Here is a 22,598-nt window from a genome sequence, read left to right as displayed (position 1 = left end):
AAATTGAACGAATGTTTTCGTTTAAAACAGAAATTAGAGATAATTGATAATTACATGCTTCAACACCTTAACTGCCTTCTGCATCTTCGATAATTCACAGCGGCTTTACTTTTCGGAGCTTTGTGCATCGAATGTGATTCGCAGGTTTTGCATTGTCTCAAGCTGTGTGAAAAATCATTGCTCCACAAACACAGATTTAAATGGTTAAAGTTATTGTTATGGCCTCAGAAATTCGCTCCGTGTTTTTGGTTTCTGGCTTCTGGAAGCTTTTCCTAGTAAATTAATATATAGTCAACCTTTCTGAATCGTATTAATTGCAGATGTCACTGCTAACGCTGGAACTAATGACTAAAATAATAATAAGTAATAAAATTTTTTTTTTTTTTAAATCCGAAATGTTTCAGATTTTAAATTATGTCGAAAGGAGCGTTTTTTAACGTTTTTTGTGTTACCTTTATTTATTAAATATCATGTTCTTCGCACTTAAAATTCAGTTCAACAGCAATATCGTAAAATAATTTTAAAATGAGCGTATCTTTAGAATTTCCGATTCACAGTCTTACGCGCTAGAGATAAAAATGTTTTTTCTGTACAACGTTGCTATAGCTCGATTTGAAATCCTTGAGTTTGTTAATCAAAAATTCGTTAAAGTTTTACAAAATATGAAATCGATAATAAAAGAAATTCCAAATTTCAAATTTGCGCTTCGAGATGCCCATATTCGCAGGAGTATTACATTATTCAAAATTGGGTGGCTCTAAGTAACGTTGTTTTATCACAATGCGTGAAATATGCATACATTTACGCTGATTCTTCATTATTTAATTTCTTTAAATATAATACAGGGCGATATTATTTGGTGGCATCAATTTGAAAAGTGAACCGACGTTTATAGTAAACCAACACGAAATGCCAAAACGAAATTAATAGTCCTTCCGAAATTAATTGCCTCTTTGGACTAATAAAAGCTTATATTCCATGTTGAGGGAAAACTACCTAATTTGTTACTTGCCCCAATGTGGTAATTTTATTCCTCTTCCAAATTTTTACATCAAATTTTTAATAGTATTATTTTTATATCAAATTTTAATAGTATTATTTTTATTTTTATAACGCTGATTTTTGCTGTTTGAATTCTAAATTAATACTTGTTCGGCTTGTTATTTTATCTTAATAAGTTCAAATAGAATTTGGAAAGGTCAAAATGAATATTTTCGTTGAAATATACCTGAAAGTTTCGCGGATCACAGTACTTTCCATACTTGATATAAGGAAGTAAAAAGTAAATGTCGATGTTTTTCTTATTTGCTTTATTACAATAAATCTTTTATTTGTTGAATTCTTCTTAATAAAACTTAATAAAATCCATATATTTGATGTTTGAATCAATATTTATTTATGGTAGTATGGGTATATCGACACTTATTAATGACCTGAGTGCCATACTGGTAGTATGAATAATTTTCATACTACCAGTATGGCACTTTGTTTGAAAGTCCAGAAGTTACTCCTCGCTTTAAACTATAAAGTAAGGTCATTACAGATCTTTCCGCCTTGAAAATTTTTAGAAATGAAAGTTTTTCAAACTGTGAAAATGTATTTATCAACTTAAAAGTTTCTGCATACTTTTGCTATTATGATTTCTTTCGAAACAACAATCACATTATGTACACGTATGCATATAAAATTAAATTTTAACTTCAATGAGAAATTATTATAAAATTTAACATAAAGTTAAAGAAAAATTACATTGAGTTTAACAAGTCTCCTTTCTAATTTGGCTGCATCTAACTTTATTCCCAAATCAGTAATATTCATATAATAAAATTATCCGAAGTGTGGCATTTCAAACTTAATTCTTGCCATTATTCTTATGTAACCTTAGTACAACGTGCATAGACATAAGGGCAAAAGTTAAGGTACATTTGTTTTATCCAATCATAGTTAAATTGAAATTTTTACTATCTAATTATATTTAAATTGAAACTTTAACTAAACCAATAATAATAAAGACATATGCCATATGAATGAAGCAATTTTGTTATTTTTAAACTAATATAAATAGTATAATCTTCTTATATTTGGCTATGTACGTCTTGTCTGGCGTATATATTTTTACCATCTATTGTTATTATAGGAGTGTATGAACGTGAGTTAAGAATTATGCAATATCCGGTCCAAATCTTAAGCCAGCTTAGAAATCTACAGGGAGTCCATAATTTAATCATCGGATAAAGATATGTTTTAAATAATATAGAATAAATGATAGAGAAAAACAACTGACTGAATTTTATTTAGCAGTTTAAAAATTTTTATAATAATATACATCAACATGAGCACCATAAATTGCTCCAGAGTTACAGTAACTCTTTCAGTAACTCACTATGGTGATTCAGTTTTTGATTCTTCGATGCTGCCAATGTCTGCAGCATAAACTCTGTTCTTCAGCTATCCTCAGAAAAAGGAAGTCAAGCAGTGTGACGTCAAGAAAGCTGGGCGTCCATGAAATTGGTCCAACTCGACCAATCTAACGATCTGGGAATATTTCATCAAGGAACACATACATATGTGTAGCCAAAGCAGGTCGATAATAAATGTTTGACTGCATTTCTTCTAATTGCGATATCGAAAACAATCTCAGTATATCGAAGTAATCATCTTAATTAATTGATGACTCCAAGAAAAGAAGGGGACAATCACTTTGCTATGAGCTAGTGCGCATCAAACGGCTACCTCACTCAATTTCTCTTACAAAATGCGGGTTTACTGACACCCAAATTTTGGAGTTATATCGAGTAAATATGAAATATTGCTTCATCACTGAATACGAATTTCTGAAGAAACTGATCATCATTACTGATACAGTCAAGAATGTCTAGAGAAAAGTCCTTACAAAACAACTGATCGTTAGGTTTGATTTGTTGATAAATCTGCAGTTTACACGCAGTCAGTTTGAGCCGTTCACAAACAACATTGTGAACAATAGACGTGGGAATTCCTGCTTATAGGCTGACAAGGCAAATGGATTTACTGGGACTGCATACAAACCCACCTAGAATAGCAGAGACATTTTCATCACTGACTTTAGCCTACCTGCACTTCCTTTATGCAAAACATGTTCGTTCTCTCGAAACTGCTTTAACCAACATTTAATTGATTGTTCCGTTGATGGAAGTTTATTAAAATTGTATCGAATCACTTCATTTCGTTTCTCATAATCTCTGTTCTCTGATTATGAGAAACGGAGATTTTGTTTCTCATAATCAGAGAGCGCACACTGCCTTTTCAATAGACGCCATTTTGTATGTAAACAAACTAGTTCCTTTTACCATTTCCAAAAATTAGAACAAATGAAATTCCTTGAAATAAAGACTATATCGATTTACATTATAGCCTGTTACTTCATAAAATTATTTTTTAACTTAATTTTGTTATATGGTGATTAAATTATGAACACCCTTTATATTTTTAAGAATGTTATGCGAGATTAAGGAATTGTTTCAACTGGCCATGATTATATCTTCCTTGTAATCATCCGGCTATCAGCATCTACTATAAGCTCAAAATGTCGTCATATATAATATAGCATTTATATGTATAATTTTATTGCTGTTTAACTTATAGAAAACGTTTTTGAATCTGTCTTAGTACATTTTCTATACAGTAAATTCTTGTAACCACATACACATATACAAAAGCTTATACACTACACATTTAATACATAAAGTTTATACGTTATATATATAATACGTAACATTACAAATAATATATACACTTACACATATAACTTTTAAAAAGCTTTGAATGTTTCCTAGTACGCTATACAGTAAATCCTTGCGAACGCGGGGCTACGTCATTAACACACTATGCGTGCAGGAAAATTGCGTTTCTTAAAATTAGCTTTCTATGAAAAAAAAAAAAAAAAAGTGTTGAGTCTAATTCATATTAAGAAAGTACGTGTAATTTTAACAAACTTTATAGAGTCATTAGGTTATTTTGATGCTGAAGACATGAAAAATGGGAAATTCTGTCCTCGGGTCTCGAACGTGGGCCTCTCGAATAAGCGCCGAGTGTACTACCGTTACACCACGAAGGCATGCAGGAAGGAGGGAGAAAATACCTTATAACCTAAATACTGCTAAAATAATTTAAAAGTAAAAAAAAGACAAAACAATTATTCAATCAATTATTCTTTTCAAAAATGTTGTTGAATTTTGCTTGGGACAATGACTAACACAACTCTTTCAAAGTTTCGTGGTAAAAAGCGAAGATGTTTGAGTGCCTACGTGTAATCTTCTATATTCATTTGGGTGAAACTCCAATACAAAAATCAGACAGTTCTTGTGCCTTTTTTAAAAATTTATTTAACTTTTCCAAGTTAGAGGCGCTTTATCTTCTATATTGTACCTGCTGTCACTGTACGCTAGTTTATAAAATGATCCAGTTCTCTGTTTGTCATTTCTCGATTAATACATTCACTTATCTTTCTTCCATACTTGAAAATCCTTCACCGCCCTTTGCTTTTGCAATTTGTACGATTTCTTTGGGTTCAATTTCAATCGATGAGATTCCTTTAAAGATGTTGATATTTGCTGGCCAAAGCTGAGACCAGCAAGCCGTCACTATCGATGAAAGAATGCTACACCACGTACTAATGAAATTCTAGCATTGGATAAATTAAATAAAGCAATTAAGATAACGCGGATAAGTGAAATTGCGATGTACAAATCCGCGTTCGGCAAGAATTTATTGTATGTATATAAAACAAAGAAAGAAAAGGCAAATTTTAGCAACAGAAGGAAGGATAAAAAATTTTCATGGTTAATAGTAAATCTGACAGTTTCAATAAATTCCCAGAATATACGCTACGGAAAAGAAAAAAAAAACGTCCTTGAAAAAGGAAGAAACTTATACAAATAAATTACAAACTAAAAATAAATGAATAAATAAATAAATAAAATTTTAAAAAAAATCTGAAAGATTTTAGATTTTAAATTACGTCCAAAAGGGCGTTTTTTTAACATTTTGTCTGTTACCTTTACTTATTAAATATTACGTTCTTTGCACTAAAACTATAAAATTCAGTTCAAGAGCAATATCGCAAAATAGTTTTAAACTGAGCATATCTTCAGAATTTTCGGTACAGAGTCTCGCGCGCTGGAGATAAAAATGTTTTTTCTGCACAACGTTGCCATTGCTCGCTTTGAAATCCTTTAGTTTGTTAATCAAAAATTCATTAAAGTTTTATAAAATATGAAATTGATAATAAAACAAATTCAAAATTTCAAATTTGGGTTCCAGATGCCCATATACGCAGTAGGATTACGTCATTCAAAATTGGATGGCTCTAGGTACCGTTGTTTTATCGAAGTGCGAGAAACATACATACATTTATGCAGATTCTTCATTATTTAATTTCTCCAAATATAATATGGAGCGATAATACTTGGCGGCAACAGTTTGAAAAGTGAAACGATGATTCAGAGTGATTCGAAGCAAAAACGCAAAACGAAAACAATAGTCCCTCAGGGACAAAGTACTTTTGGACTAATAAAGATTAAAAAAAACAGTTCATTCATAAGCGAAAAACTTTACTATTATTCTATGAGACTCGAATTTCGTTCATTCTCTTCGAATGAAAGTTGCTCAAGCATCTCAGTGCAGAAACCACTCGGTATCACTGGATCAAAGTATTGCGGCTTAATTTGGCATGAAGGTGCTAAACGTCTTCCTTTCATGGGCTATGGTATCTAACACGGACACTGCGGTTTATCTGAAAGCTAACAATGCGGATCAGAAATCGGTATGTGGTCGATTTAGAAGCGATTATGAAGCACTCCCACTCACTTTGACCACTTTCGAGGTTATACACTTCCGGAAAATGGCATCTTCAACAAAAGGAGGATGAGAAAACGGAATAAATACTGCGGTTCCAAGGCAGTTGATATATAATTGTTGTGGTCGGAGAGGTGAATGAAATGATGCGGATATTGGTTTTGCAGTTAAAGCTTAGAAGTGGTAATAAAAGAAAAATATCACTGTTGTATTTAGAATCAAGTTCTTAAAGACCAGGCTGTCAAGAGAGCAATTTACAGAAGCTTCCTTTCTATGTAAAAGCAAGTCGCATTTAATGCATGCTGGAATTGCCCTTCTAACTTCGCATTCATTAATTGGAGCTGTATCATTTTAATGACTGATGGCACAATGATGCTATTTTAGGAGTTGCTATAGCTCGATATTTCCTGATTTCAAGATGTTAAAGGAAAATTTCTGTTTATCAACTGAACAGAAACTGATAGAAAAGAGATATCTTTTATTTTTAATCTTATGTCATTATTCAAGAAGTGAGCCGCAAAGAGAACCGTAAACTTTATTTATTCGGCTTCTCAAAATATCATTATTTATATACATAGTTGCTTAAGTATTCAAAGTTTAAGCTAGGAACTTTGTTCTATTGAAAGTTTTAAACACAGTCTTTAAAAATTAAATGGAAATGAAATGCTCATTAACTATCAATCTTTCTTGGTGTTCAGATGTTTTAAGCTACATATCTAAAGTTATTTTTAATGTTTAGAGTTATTCTGTTTATTTAAAAATTGTCCCGAACTTTGGCTGTAAGTTACAAATTGCATTTACTGAGCGCTCGAAGTTTCATGCATTATGACTCAAAATATTTAAAGATATTTATTTTTCAATCACGTTCCTGATTACTGTAGTCACTGGTAACATGCTTTATTTACTGTAAATGTAATATATATAGTTATTTTCTGTTGCATGTTTTAAGTTAGTGCTACCAGATTTTAGTGTGCTTTAGGTGATCTAGTTTTCACCAGCAATAAACCTTCTGAATGATTGATTTCGGGGATTTTAATGCATTCACGTGGTGAGTAAAACAGAGTAGGTATGTGATTTTATGGAATGTAGAATTATGTCTGCAGAATTGTCTTTTGATTAATTTAACTTGATTCTCTGCTAAATATCTTTTAAAGCTAATTTTGTAAACATGCAACGGCAGTTATTTATGGATCCTCTTTTTAAGTTAATTTGCAACCAAATTTCAGTAAAAATAAATTTATACTTATTAATGTCTTTGGTACTCTTTAATGTTTAAATGTGAGCTTTAGCTCTCTTAGCAATCTTTTGTACGTAAACATATAGGTTTTTAAACTTGTCAATTGAAGAAAAATAGAATTCAGAAGCTTTTAGAAGCACAATTAAAATATTTTGAAGTAAACAATACTATTTCATTTGCTAAACTTTATTAAAGGTGGTAACAAAAACTTTGAGTTATGCCTGAAATTTTCTGAACTGTATGCTGAGGAAACTGTGAACATAGAGAGTATTCAAATTCATAGACCTCAAAGGATTCGCTTTCCATATTTAGAAAACCCAGTGAAAATAATTTAAAATATATAATAAATTTTACTGAGATACATTTAAAGTACATAAAATAGACCACTGTAGACTGTAGGAAGTAGCGACCTTTGAGTATTCAATTAGCGCTGGCATAGAAAAATGTATATATTTCCTGCTGATAATAATTCTTTAACCTTCCTTTTTATTTTTTACATCATCAGATAATGGCATAGATAACTATTTTACACTGAAATTTGCGTATGCATATGTTGTCGTGGCTATATATGCAAATTTCTGGTTATGAAAATAAGGGATCCTCTCTACTGAAATCCATTTTTGTTACTGGAGACAAAGTACAATAACCTACCGACAGGACTTCAAAAATTATACCGTTTCATTACTCATCTCATTGTTATTTATAAATGAAGCTGGCTGAAAGTTAGTTTCTTCTATCATAATTACCAATTCAATGTTAATTAAATTATAAGAAATGAAAGACCGCACATTCGATATGAATTAAGTTTTGAAAGATTATGATGAAAAATTATGCGGGGTGACAATCTTATAAAAGTGTAGGGGGAACAAAATCAGCAGATTTTCTAAGGAATGTGTGTGAATTTAAGTGGAGCAGGGAGCGAAAGCTTTAAATCGTCATTTCTCATGCGAATTTCGAGCAATTTTGCATCATTACACAGACGCAAAGCTTGCCGATAAATGCCTTTTACTTATGGTACTGTGGTCGGAAACGGAACAGCTGCTCAAAGGAGGGGCTCGGGAATCCTTCGTTGTACTTCCTTTAAGTAGCTGCTCCATTTTATCCTCTGCCCCTATATAACGCGTGCCGTAAAGTTTCACTCTCGCGGTGCGATAGATACCGCTCGAAATTTCGCACTAGGAATAAAGATTTATGTTATATCATCTCAACGCCCCATCAGGGCACACATTCTTTTCAAAATCTACAACACTCATTGCATTCTTTAACTTAATTTTGCACAAATGTTTATCTTTATTTCATTATTTTATATTTATGAACTCCTACTCCTATTTATCGCTTTGATTTATTCTGAGAATTATCTGTATTCTAAAAATTGCAAAATGCATGTTTACTTGTAAATTTTAAATGATTTAAATCATAACTAAATTCATCATAAAGCATATTATGAATATAGCATTGTCTCTGTTTTTAAAAGGGCTTTAATTGTAATTGTGTTATGCTTGTCTGTCTAAGTGGCAATTATTTAAATTAAAGCATCAATTAAAGTATTTTCATATGTTAATGATAATGTGATATCATAATATGTCCAGATCAATACGATACTGAGCTAATCATTCGTTAGGAGTAAAAAATTTCTCGGACACATTTCTGGAGGCTAGATACATAATTGTATTTATTTCTGCTATAAAATATTAATACTTATTCCCCTGAGATAAATTTAGAAACAGTTGATGAATAATGAGTCAATATTACATTCTCTGCCACGCTATTAAAGAGAGTTTTTCCACAAAAGTAATATTAACCTTGGGAGAAAATCATTGCTAGAATTGCATTAAAAATGTGTAATTCTATTTCAAAGTTTTGCTTACAAAGTTTCAAGCATTACAAAATATTTTCAAGCAATACATATTTACATCATTCAAAGTGTTGTAAAGTCTGTCTTGCGTAATTCAACTTGAATTCTTTAACCCTACTCAGCGAGCTATCGCTCCGTCTGTGAAAGTATAACAGAATTTTAAGAAGGTTTAAAATAACCCATTTTATTAAAGCTTAACAAAACATATACAACTTGTGCGTGCAAACTGAAACTCCACCACTTGCGGGTAGTAGATGAAGAAATCTGAATTCGCAAATTGAAATGCATTCGTAGACTGTAATATAAATGAACGCAACAAATAGAGAAATTTAACTCTATACATATTCTTCAGCATTTTTTTTTTCTGTATTTTACTTCAATAATATATTTAACTAATATAATTTATAACACAGGGAACTGATAATTTTCATACTTAGTTACACTGTTATTGTAACGAAAGACATTTCTAATGCCAGTATTATGCAATTGGTTATAGAATAACTTTTAGATCGTCGTTTAGCAGCGAATTTTATTATTCAATAAATTTGAATTTTATGTTAAAAATAACAAAATTCTGCACGAAACGCTTTTGAAGTTTGCTTTAAGCAATAAATGAACATCATACATATTCATATGTATCACGTCTAACTTTTTTTTTCCAATCATAAGCAATCGTAATATATAACCCAAAGTTTTCACATAGATAACGTAAGTAGTAATTATATTTTTTTTTCCTAATCCACAGGATTCCATTTTCGTCTTTCCTAGCACTATATTTCTTTTACACTAGGCCAAAATACAGGATGTTTATAAAGTCGCGGACCCATTTTGATGTTTAATAACTCATAAAATAATAAAGATAGATTAAAATTAATAACATAAACGGTTAGATAGACGCAAAAAGTTTCATGACCCTTGTCAATGAATTTCACGTGTGCCCCCTTCGTCGCACGAAGAATATCAAGTCGATATTCAGTTTCACGCCAGGTACCGGCAAGCATGTCGGCATCCACAGAGGCTATTGCGGTTGTAATTCTGACTTTTAGGTTATCAATGTTCGACACTCTCCTCCTGTAAACGTTGTCCTTTACAAATCCCCAAAGGAAAAAGTCTAGCAACGTTATATCAGGTGATCTGGGTGGCCAGCACCATCTTGTTGCAAAAAGACATGTGGCTGAAGCTCTTCTAGTTGTGGAAATACGAAGTTTTCCAACATGTTTAAGTATACGACTGATGAGACCGTCTTTTCTGTAAAAAAGGAAGGCCCAATGACTTGGTCGTGCATTAGTCCACACCACACATTAACCTTTGGGGAATCCCTTTGTACCTCACGGTATTCATGGAGGCTTTCAGATCCTCATATGCGCACATTATGGCGATTAACAATGCCAGAAAGATGCCAAAAACAAAAGAGAAAAAATGCGATTAATAAGCAGACTATATTTAGAAAAGTACAGATATTTAGACTGGAAAATGAAATTATTTGAATTTAACCACACGCGCAGACGATATTTGCAAAAGTTAAGATATTTAAACCTGAAAAGGAAAATATATAAGTTATTCCATCAATAAATGCCATAAGTTTGTTTATATCGTCATTATTTTATGAGTTATTAAACATCAAAATGGGTCCGGGACTTTATAAACACCCTGTATAATAAAATTCTAAAGTAAAACCCGCAGTTTTATATATTTATGTTTTATTTGCTTTGCAAAGTACGAAATTTAGAAAATTTAGTGTAACAATTTGAAGTAATTAGTGCAAATGTTCGAAAGGGAACTCTTAGTTAAAGACAACATTTTTATGCTAAAATTCAACAGTACTTATTAAGCACCGTCTTGAATATTGAGCCATTCATTACAGGCATTTTGAACATATATCCTTACACTACAAATTTCATTGACAAACTGTTAAATCGTATGGTTTTATGGAACAAGTTACTGAAACTGAATTTTTTTCAGTATGTTACGAAAATATATCGCTGAAGATTTGCTTGTTTATTACTGAAGTTTATAAATTCTTATATTCTGTATTATTAAGCGACTGCACTTCATCCTAAATAAATTTACCAATGATTTCTTAATCATTAATTTTTTTATATAAATTAGCAACCTTCCTTTTCGTTTTCATAAACATTGGTGATTTTACAAAAATAAAAATAACCTTTGAAACTTCTTTCTTTAAATTTTGAAATATTAATACTCTTATCTTTATCATCAATTACGCTTAAGACTCCAATGTTTGAATTTACTTATAAATTTCAATTTTAATAAATTGATTTAAATTTTGCCTATTAGAGACACGTAGCCAAGTTACGAGTCAATGAAATGTCACTCACCGATTAGATTTGAATACCTCTTTAAACACTAACTGGTTGCTAAATACCGTAAAGCCTGTCCAGGACCCACGGTTCCAGATAATCTGTAGATATGATCATTTTTTTAAAGGTGGTGTTAAATACCAATGCTATTTATACTCTCAGAATTACATGTTACTTACAGGGATTGTCACATACCTTTGAGAGGGCTTCAACAAGGCTTCTGATGAATATTGAAATTATGGCAGTTATTGAAAACTGTTTTTTAGCTTTCTGTCACTTATTGCATAAATTGCACTTTCATTTATTATTATTTTTATTACTAAACTTAGATTTACATCGAAACCAGTACTGAATTTGCCACTAGCTTCTCCAAGTACTTATTGATTTTAGGCATATATTCGAAATATAAAATTTTTCAAAAGAAAATAAAGAGTTTTCTGAAGACTCTTTAGCACTGGGGTGAAAAGATTTTGTAAATGTAACTTAATTTTTAAATGTTCTGTAACTTGATTTCTTATATGATACCCAGTGTTCTTGAATTAAAATAATTCAAAATTGTTGCAAAAAAGGTTCATTTGATATTAACGTTAACACTCTAGATGCAGATATTATGTCTGCTCTTATGACTCTTACAATTATATTTTTCAATATCTATATACAATAGCCCGAAAGTCCGTATTATTCGACCAAACAAACTTTTATGATAATCTCTTAAAAAGCTGCTTGTTATTATATTTGTATTTAGTTCTTAGAAGAATCAATGACGAATATTTTCATAAATTTTGTCTGAAAATGTCTGAGATTTTTAAATTCAATTTATTGTATTAAAACATAACGTTATGCTAACTGGAATGCTTACTTTTAGATAAAACTTTCTCTGTAAAATGCTAGCTTTTATATTTATGGAATTTATACGCCACCATTTTTATAAAATTGTGTGCCTTATTAGCCCAAAGGGGCTTTAGCCCAGAAGAACTATCAGTCTCGAAACGGCACTTTGCGTTAAATCACTCAACACGTTATATCACTTTTCAAATTGTTGCCACCAGATATTACGGCCCTGTTTTATATTTAAAGAAATTAAATAATAAAGAATCTGTATGAATGTATGTATGTTTCTCGCATTGTGAAAAAATGACGATACGTAGAGCCATCAAGTTTTGAATGACGTAGTCCTCCATCCGAATATGAGCCCCTGGAAGTCCGAATTTGGAATTTCGTGTTTGTTTTACCGCATTAAAACATAATTAAACCCTATACTAACTGGAATGTTTGCTTTGAGATAACAATTATCTCTATAAAACGTTAACTTAGCTTGCGAAATTGTTTATCAGAAATTCTAAAGATATGCTGTTTTTAAATATTTTTAGTCCGAATGCTCTCGAATCGTGTATGTGTTCTAACTTTCTAATTGCAAAATTATTTTACATGTAAATGAAAAAACTCCCCTTTTGGCGTAATATAAAATCTGAAAGCTTTCGATTTTTTTAAAATTTGAACTGGAGCTGCATGTCTAAACTCAAAGTTTTAAGGAAATTAAGGACATAGGCAATATTTTTTTAACATAACATTTTTTTGCACAGCAAGTACATCGAAGACGAAATTGACTTGCCCAAGATTTTATACTGCGTAGATTCTTTTTCTCTATATGTATCTCATTCTCTTTTTGACGAAAGCAACATCAATTAAACTTCAAGCAAAACTTTTTTTTATCTCGATTCAATGTCATAAGACCTACAGTATATATTATATACCATATAAATGGCCTTTATTTTAGCAACCATTTATCGTAAACATGTGCTTCTAATTGCAAAAATATTTTGCATGACAGAAATTAAAGTGTTATAACATTTTTTAATTTAAGAAATCAGTTTTATTAAAAATACGTTGATTTAAATTGCGAGTTCCCATGGTCCCTGTAGTTATGTTTAGTAAATGGTTATAATTATTTTAAATAATAAAACACAAAATATTGGAACTCTGTGCGATAAAACTGAGTGAGATATTTAATTTCAAAATTCGGAACTTTCGTGATATTTTTAGGTTTCTCTTGAGAGGTCTATTAAATAATGAATTAAAAGAATTAGAGGTTGAATCATTTTTTTCTTCTCTTTAATGTCATACAGTGATATTATTTTGTGATTTAATAGTAATTTATAATTTTTTATATAATTTATATTAAAACAATTATGGTACAAATAATTTATAAGTTTTTTTAAATGTTAAAAATACATTATTAAAATTTTTATGCAATTTTTATCACTTTAGCATCATAATCTAATGACCACAGAAAACATTTTATTAAAGAATTATATTTATTTTTGTATTATACAAATTGTATTACGAGTTGGCTATATGTCAATATTGAAGCCTCTCATATTTCAGAAGAGATTTCTATAAAGTTCTGTAAACAAATGCTTCTGTTAGGAAAAAAAAAATATTGGTAAAACGTTTTCCAGACAATATGCACAGCAGTGCTCGTCATTTAACTTGTTAAGGTCGAAAACATTTTTTGAGCTGATATTTCATTTTCAATTACGTACAAACGCAAAAGTTTCTTTCTTTAATTTGAGTACGACCCCCTAACATGATCTGAAACTTTTAAATACCTCCATAAAGTTTTGTCGTACGAGAGGCAAACTTTTCGTTTCTTCTTTCGTTCCTTTTTTTAAAAGAAAAAGAATGAACATTTAGCAAATATAACTCTAGTTAATGGGGAGTGTAAAAACGTAAAATTTCGAGATTTTTACAGAATCCATTTGTTTTTTAATTTTGGAATACCACAACGTACGTTTTTCTTTATTTAAAACTCTTTTGCAATCGGCAATATATGTCTATGACCAAGGTTGCAAAAATAAATGGCATGTAAGGACTTTTGTGGACACATCGTATATTGAACAAGGTTCATTTCTACAATGTAACTGCTGATTAATTTCGTCTAGGAAGTTCAAGTTTTAGGCAGAACTAAACGTAGTAATACAGAGTTCAAAATATTAAGCAAAAAAGAACTCCAAATTTTGAGTAACTTTGAATTTTTTTCAAAGAAGTTTAAAATTTCAGTTTGTCTTGTATAAGAAGGGGAATGCTGTTCTTCTCATTTCCCCCTTCCCATTCTAAACAGAGAGCAACTGACATATTCTCACATGTTATCGGCTGTCTCTGTCTAAACGCAGTTTATAACATTGTGAGAATTTTTATTGCAGAGATATTTAGTGGCAAATTTTATACTTCCATAACATAGGGGTTTATTCTTTTTTGAGAAAACTGATAAGAGTATATGGAAAACTATCGCTTATTTCTAATATCTAGGCTAGTTATTCTCGTATAAAGTAACGCTGCGTCTTGCTCTTGGCTAGTTTATTTTACATCATGTATCTTTTTTAAGTATTGTTAATTATATTTCATAAGTTTTTGTTCAACTTCAGTTTCACTTGGGAAAAAATACACATATTTTTTTGAGGAAAATGAAGTGATTAATAAATACACAGAGGTTTGTGCTAATCAAAAGTAAGAAAGTTCATAAAGATAGTTTGAATTGCAATTTATAAAGCATTGCGTTATTAATGTTGTATTCATTAAAAATTATGGTTATGCGATGTCTTGCATCGCAAACAAAGCGTAGTAGTTTTATATAAAGTGTACAATTTAGTCTACGCATGATAGAAAAATTCCAAGACGATCCACATATGGTAAATATTCGTCTAAATTAATACATCATCTTCTCAAACCTATACACTATTGCATTGTCTTTTTACATTTTTAAAACAAATAAATTAGAATCAGTAATAAAATTCCGTGGCATAAAAAACGAACAGTTCGGATAATTGAAGATCCGGAAATTTGGAGATCAGGTAATTAAAACTCTTTTGATTGATTAGAAAACGTAATGTGAACTCAGTCAAATGTTTCACTTATAATCTTTCAATTAGAGCTTAGTTATTGTAAAAAACGAAAGCAAAAATGTATTTCGAGGTTTACACATAAATCAAATCTTCTCCTTATGCCTGGAATAAGGTGAAAAATCTTAGGAAAAACGGGGCTACAGTACAAATACGATTTTAATTTAAATTATATTTTGAATTATGTATATTGTGGACTTTTATAGTACGAAGATAATGCTAAATATGTGTCAGTAAATTTCCAATAAAATCGCATGCTTAAAGAAACAAATCATTTGATTGTCTAATTAGATTTTACCAAGATTATATATTACAGGAGAAATACTTTTAAATTTCTTGGCATAGTACCTAAGTCATTCTTGCTGCTGTTGTTTACTATAAAATGAAAATGAATTATTTACAGGAAGAGGCAATTATCCAACTCAATGAAACAGAAATCATTTGTTTCAAGTAAAGAGATTGATCTGTAAATGTCAATTTCTTATATACAAGTTGAGTAAATTTATTTCCTTTGGATATTTTGAAACGTTTGTTTAATGATTTGGCAAATTTTATCTAAGTCGTTATTAAAATTGAGTCGTTATAATTAGCCATTAGGATAAGTCTATTATAGTACTAATTAAAAATGATTTTTACCTGTGAACAAATATGAGCCACAACCGAGAATCATGAGCCACTAAAGGAACTGTTAATTATTATTACTTCTCATGCAAGGTTTTAAATGCTTTTTCAAAATGTAACTCAGTTATAAAACTCAGTTGTTTATAAAACGTATGAAATCGATTTAATTTTAAACTTTTTTTAAAACGCATATAAAGCTCCCTTTAAAATAACACTATTTTGCAAGGTAAGCTCTTAATTATGCATATATTTTCATAGTGCTATAACTCGTTATTTCTTTGTGTACATTTGTTTTCTCCTTGATTTTATGCTTTACTGCAACAATTAAATAGCAGTAAATGTGTGATTTCTTTTCATTCTATCTTTTCTATTATTATTTTAAATTTTTTTACAAACTTTACAAAATGGTATTTTATTAAGCAATGTAAAATATTCGTTCTTTTTTTAATAAAATGTTTATTTTTAATAATTACCATTTTGGCCTAAACATAAGACAGTCTTAGAAATAACATGATCTTGAATTTAAAATATTTTGAAACGAAAAATTGTTTACAAAGAAGTTAGTCTCACAGAGGTAATTATTAAAAATAAATATTCAGATTATTCACTTTTAATCTTTTGCCTCGGATATAAGATAAGATTTAGAAATAAAAGGGTTTTGAAATTTTTAAAGTACTTTACAAAAAAAGAATTGAAACATAGTCGCAACATATAAGATGACTATCTTACTATTAAAAATAATGGAATTGTCTAATTTATTTTGAAATAAAGTAACTAATTTTTTTAAATAAGAAATGAGGGACAAATTATAAATTACTTCAATAGTTATTTTTTCATTATTTTGAACTACTTATATAAGACAGATATAATGCACAGAAGAATATTTTTAAGGGGAAAAGTCGCTTATATTAAAGGCAATACAGTCTATGTATAACCTGCGATGTTTCGTTCATTTTTATAAAGAATCGCTTTATATATATATTTTTTGGTTTTGCTATTACTTATCATGCAACTGATTTTAATTTTTGAATAATGACGGCAACTGCGATTTTCTCATTTATCTCGCATTGATTCTAAATAGATGATTTCTTGTTTGAAAGTTATTTAATCACATTTTGGCAATGTTCCACGTCGATGAAAGAATGAGAAAAATTCTTTACATCGATGAAACGACATGCACAATTAACGATATAATAATGAAATACAATTTAAAACCAAATCGCAAAATGTACCAGAAAAACCACGTGGTACTCACCTGCAAGGCGATCATGGTTTCACTTCCAAGCACTCCTTTTTCTTTTTTTCACCCCACCGCACGCACTGCCTCACTTTCACGCGCTTTTCACTTTTCAACCTCTCACCAATTCACTCTAACTCTCACTCAAGGCTGAGTCCGTAGTGTTAGCCATGCAACAACATGCATGAAATATTCAGCAGGTGCTTCTGAGCAATAACAGCACCACTGGGACGAAAGAAAAGAAAAACACATACACACAAAAACAAATAAAAAATTTTTTTTGTGAAACAACTCCAACTCTTCGAAGCTCATTTCATCGTCTGCTGTTTAGTTCTTTATTTCTCCAGTAGGAGGAGAGAATGCAGAATCGTCTGCGTATTGATTCGTCGATTTTTTTTTGTAACGTCGGACTAGCCTCCAGTAGAGGGTGTACTAGGCGGGACTTTTTAGCCTTCAAGGTGGGCAAGCAGGGGTGGCGTGGGAAAAAACTGGACGATCTTTTTTTTCTTCTTTAACTATTTGTTTATTTTTTGCTTGATCGTCTGCTCGTGTGCGTTGCAGAGCGGAAAAAAGGGGGGATTGAGCTTTTGCTCGGTCAGTGCGGTTTTGGCCCCGCCTTGGATACGGGTTGGTTTAAATGGGTTTTTCCCGCCTAACTCTATTCGTGTAGATAAGACAAATAAATAACTTTACCCCAAAGTAGGTACTGTTCAAAGTAAATTTTATTCACATTTTCAATTAAAAAAATTCGAGTATTCTCCCCTCCTCCCGAGAACACAAATTTATTCTTTGGCAGCAATATTTAATTGATACTTAGATAGTAAACCATGATTAAAATTAATATAATGCTAAAAATGCACAAACATGTTTATTGTATTACATCAGGGATGTCAAACTCATAGGTACACTTGGGCCAAACAAACAAGGTTTAACTTAAGGCGGGCCGCAAAAAAAAAAAAAAAAAAAAAAAAAAAAAAAAAAAATCAATATTCATAGAAACGTAGATTTATTTCGAATAATACAATAATAAACATATATATATATATTTATATAGAAAAGAACAAGAAAATTTAATGTTTACGTCCTGATACTTGACATCTCTTCTCTGCTATTATCTTTCCTATTTCGGGAGAAATTTTGTTTGTAGTGATAACTTTCAACGCTGACACAAGGTGAGCATCATTAATACGGTTTCTAATAGGAGACTTATTACCTTTCATGACTGAAAATAACTGCTCGCACCGATAAATGCTACCGAACATGGAAATAATTTCATATGCGAATTTTCGAGTATTTTCAAACCTGGCTGGTAAATATTTGTAAAATTCAGGCACGCCCACTTCAATGAATTTTGCTTTCAAATTTGAGTTGCATTGAATCTCGATCACCTCCATTTGCATATGGCTGGGTACTGAGTCAATACTTACTGAGAAAATCGAAGAAAACAAAAAACAAAATTTGTCTTCGAGGGAACTAAAATCATTAAACCTCGTTTCAAATTCAGTTGTTAAATTTACAATTTTTTCTGCGTATTTTTGATACGAACAATTATCATCTAAACTTGATTTATTCATGCTGCACGTCGGGAAGTGCGTCAAATCTTCATTTTTAAGTTGTTTTCCCCAAAGAACTAGTTGGCATTTGAATGCTTTAATTATGTCAAACATGTTCCTAATGATATGATCTTTTCCTTGTAACGATAAATTTAAATCGGTTAAGTGTTTGGTTATATCAACTAAGAAAGATAAATCTTGTATTCATATTGGATCGTAAAACAAACTTACGTCTTGATTTTTCGTTTATATAAACTGACATATTTCTTCTTTCAAATCCCAGAATTGTTTGAGAATCTTGGAGCAAGATAGCCAACGCACCTCGGTATAGTAGGACAAACCCGAATATTCACTATCTAACTCACTTAAGAAAGCAGTGAATTGACGCTGATTTAAACCTCGAGATCTTATAAAATTTATAACTTTTTTATATATGACAAAACATTCTCCATATTTATTACTTTCGTGCATAGAACTTCTTGATGTATAATACAATGCATATGATGAATGTTTGAACCGTGAATTTCACTAAGTTTTTTCTTAGTAATGCTACGAAGTCCTTGTTTTTCCCGGTCATTGATGGTCATCTGTAGCTACAGAATTTAATTTTGCCAAAGGTAGATTGTATTTCTGCAGAAGTCCAAAAACACAAGTAAATATATCTTCTCCTGTGGTAGTACCAGGCATCGGTATTAGTTCCAGTAATTCCTCAAAAATGTTAAAATTCTTGTCACAAGAACGAAGAAACACTGCTAATTGAGCTTTGCCACTAATGTCCGTGCTCTCGTCACAGGCAATGGAGAAACTTTCGAAACTAGATGATTTTGCTTTGATCTGATCACTTAAATTCGCGGCTAAATCAGTAACTCTTTCCGCAACTGTATTTCGAGACAATGAAATTGATTGAAAAGCCTTCACATTTCCAGGACAAACAATTTCTCCAGCTTTCATTAGGCATTCCTTGATGAAATCACCGTCAGTAAAAGGCTTCGAATGTTTAGTATCAACTCGGACAAGACGTAGCTTGCATATACCGCCGCTTCACTTTCTTGCAATACTTTACTAAACATGGACTGTTGCTTTTTCTCTCCTAACTTGAGCTCTTTCAACTTTTCTTCTCTCATTAATCGTTCGTAATTGTTATATTTCGATTTGTGTTGTTCGTAATGACGTTTAATATTATATAACTTTGGTACATTAATAGTATTATTACATATCAAGCAGATTATTTTATCTTTTATTTCACAGCAAAAATATTCTAATTCCCATTTTACTTGGAATATTCTATGTTCGTCAGCGATTTTTCGTTTAATTTTACTACCACTTGGTTTTGATATAGACATACTGAATACAAAGGGCTGGAATAAACACGGTTAACGTTAAAAAGTTAACAAAGTTTATTCTTTACACAAGAGATAAATCAAAATGCTGAAAAGTTTCTTCAAAAATATTCTAACAATATCACAAAATGTCAAACGTTTAGCAAAAATCAATTCAAAACAGAGAAACTAATTCTATCTCACAGCGAAATCGCTACAAATCAATCACAGCATTAAGTAAACAAACAGTTCGCTAGAATTACAGCTACTACTGAGATGAGTTGTTTGTTCTCGGCTTTTATAAGCTTTATAATTAATTTCTCGAATATACTGGAAACATCTATAAATATCTGGATTTTTGTGGATGGCAACAGCAATTACGAGATATTTATTTATTAGGTATTAAATGCACGCGCTGTTCTATTTTAAACCTTCCAACGCAGCTGTCTTTTCAAAAATCGTCTCCGTTGCTAAGGCAACATGAAGCAAATCTAATTACAATTCTAAATAAAAAAATAAAAAAAAAAAAAAAAACTAAATAAATAAATAACTATGAAATCCGTAACAATATGAATTAAGTAATAATTAATAATAAAGCAAAGTGCATGCACATGCATGCAAATATATATATCGTACAAAACTATGATTGGAAAACTGAGATCATGAGTTCGGCCACATTCAGCTATCGGGGGATGCGTACAAGTTCTGAGTGCACGTGTCCCCCAAAAGCCGAAGGTAACTGAACGCAAGCTACTCACACGCATTTGTAATTTAAGTAGTGTGTGTGTCAGCTCGCTGTGAGTAATCTAACAACACTGAATAAATTATCGTTAATTACTTAGCAGTAAACATTTCATTTTTTTCTTCGTCGATATGTTATTTTATTATTATATATTATTATTTGCCGATATATCGGCCGGGCCGCAAAAATATTTGTTGTGGGCCGCATGCGGCCCGCTGGCCGCGAGTTTGACATCCTTGTATTACATTATAATTTAATTGATGCTCAGTCGGTTTAAAGCTCCTCCTCGAACCATAATAAAGTGGTAAACATATGATGATTTATTGCAATGCATTTATATGCATAAAAAAATACTTTTTTGTTAAAGGGGTGCGATGTAGCGCTGACGTAGATCCTGGCGCGAAGTCTAACTAAATGGCAGAAAAACTAACAGTAAATAAAGAAAGAATGACTTTTTTTATGAAAAGAACAGCTGTATATAATGAATATAATGCATATGATGTTTAATACGCACAATGCCAGTGCTGTTAAACGTATTCCTTATATGTATTACATATAAGATCACTATGTACATGGCAAAAAGGAAACTGTTGTTCTCTCCATGTCCTCAGGTATCTGTTTTCTCTTAAAAAAGAACAGAAAAATTACTCAAATTGGATCTCGCACACAGCTTTGGCATTACGCAGATTAAACATTACATGTATAATCATTGCACAACTGTTCATGACATGATATAAACAGACTACCACATTTGGCCTTCTGGAGCACATTTGGCAACTGGCGCCCCGTTAACACAAAAGAATCGAAAAAGTAATAATTTTAAAGATTCATTACCAATGTTTCCTCGAATTATTCTTATAGTTGCACGTTGAAAAAATTCCTCGTTGTAAAAATTCTCACACGAGATTCAATAAATGCAAAACCGTGGATATTCTATACGCTAGTATATATATATATATATATATATATATATATATATATAATTTATCAAGCAAAGCAGTAATAACAATTTTGGTCAAGAAAACATCTTGCGCAATATGCTGCAAAAGAGAGAGAGAGAGAGACGATCATCTGTTTAACCTGTGCATGATGATAACTTAAATGGAACAGTTTTACACTACAGCAGCTTAAAAGGAACGTTATAATTTCACATATTGAATTAGCTATTAATGACATTGTCGAAAAAGTAGGCTATTATTTCTTTTTCCTATGACAAAGCATCTGAGGGCTTTCTGTCTAAGGGAACACGCTTTCGTGGAGAACTTTGTAAGGCAAACTGACTCATACCAGCGTTACACAAAAGGAAAATCACGAAAACGCCCATACAAGTATCCCATTCATCGGAATTTGAAACCGAGTCGAATTACCAATTTTCACGGACTTTACTTCTCGGCCGCTGGTGAGACTATTGAACAGTTTGCACTATTTATAAATAATAACTCATTTTAGCAACAGAAGGTTTTCGTTGTATAAAATGTACAAAATTGTCCAATCAATAACGTTATCATTTTTGTTTTAAAAGTGGGAGGAGTATTTTAATTTATAATCTGCGAAATTTTTAAAACTTTTGTAATTAATATATTCTTAGATGCTGAAAATTTGAAATAATATACATCAAACATTCCCAAAAATGAATAACTTTCAAGAATTCGTGAAAAAATCATAAATTACGTAAAAGATTTCGTACATATTTCGTTCAAACTCTTTACTTGTGATCCAATCGAAATAACATTAAAAAACTGTATGTCAAATTTAAAAAAATTCTCTTCACCACATTATTTTGTCCACAAACAAAGTTTGTATGAAATTTGAACTCGATAGCTTATCAGAAAGTTGTTTAAAATTTGCTGACAAACTTTTGACCACTGCGCCAATCCCCAAGAGCTAAATGAAGGTCTATAAAAATTACTTGTGTAATTAATAGATAATACTGAAACAATTTATGTTTAAGACGGTTCAAGGAAAAAAAATATAATGTT

At 30.9% G+C, this 22,598-nt stretch overlaps 1 protein-coding gene across 2 annotated transcripts in view; it reads right to left on the bottom strand.

The window, feature by feature from the left end:
- LOC118197507 (protein spaetzle 3-like) overlaps window positions 1-17,308 on the bottom strand; it is a 116,477-nt gene extending 99,169 nt beyond the window's left edge. The window contains exon 1 of one of the 2 annotated variants that reach the window (XM_035369021.2): window positions 17,024-17,308. In XM_035369021.2, coding sequence (XP_035224912.1) covers window positions 17,024-17,038 — 15 coding nt within the window. In that variant the 5' untranslated portion in view covers window positions 17,039-17,308. The remainder of the gene's footprint in view (window positions 1-17,023) is intronic. The other variant, XM_035369022.2, reaches the window with a different exon arrangement.
- Window positions 17,309-22,598: the final 5,290 nt, after the last annotated feature.

Source organism: Stegodyphus dumicola, chromosome 7, assembly GCF_044657685.1.
Source record: "Stegodyphus dumicola isolate Sdum_Otavi_A_Nest chromosome 7, ASM4465768v1".
In the NCBI taxonomy this organism is placed as follows: domain Eukaryota; kingdom Metazoa; phylum Arthropoda; class Arachnida; order Araneae; family Eresidae; genus Stegodyphus; species Stegodyphus dumicola.
The sequence above is the reverse complement of the archived record's forward strand: the minus strand, read 5'-3'. Positions and strand labels throughout refer to the sequence as shown.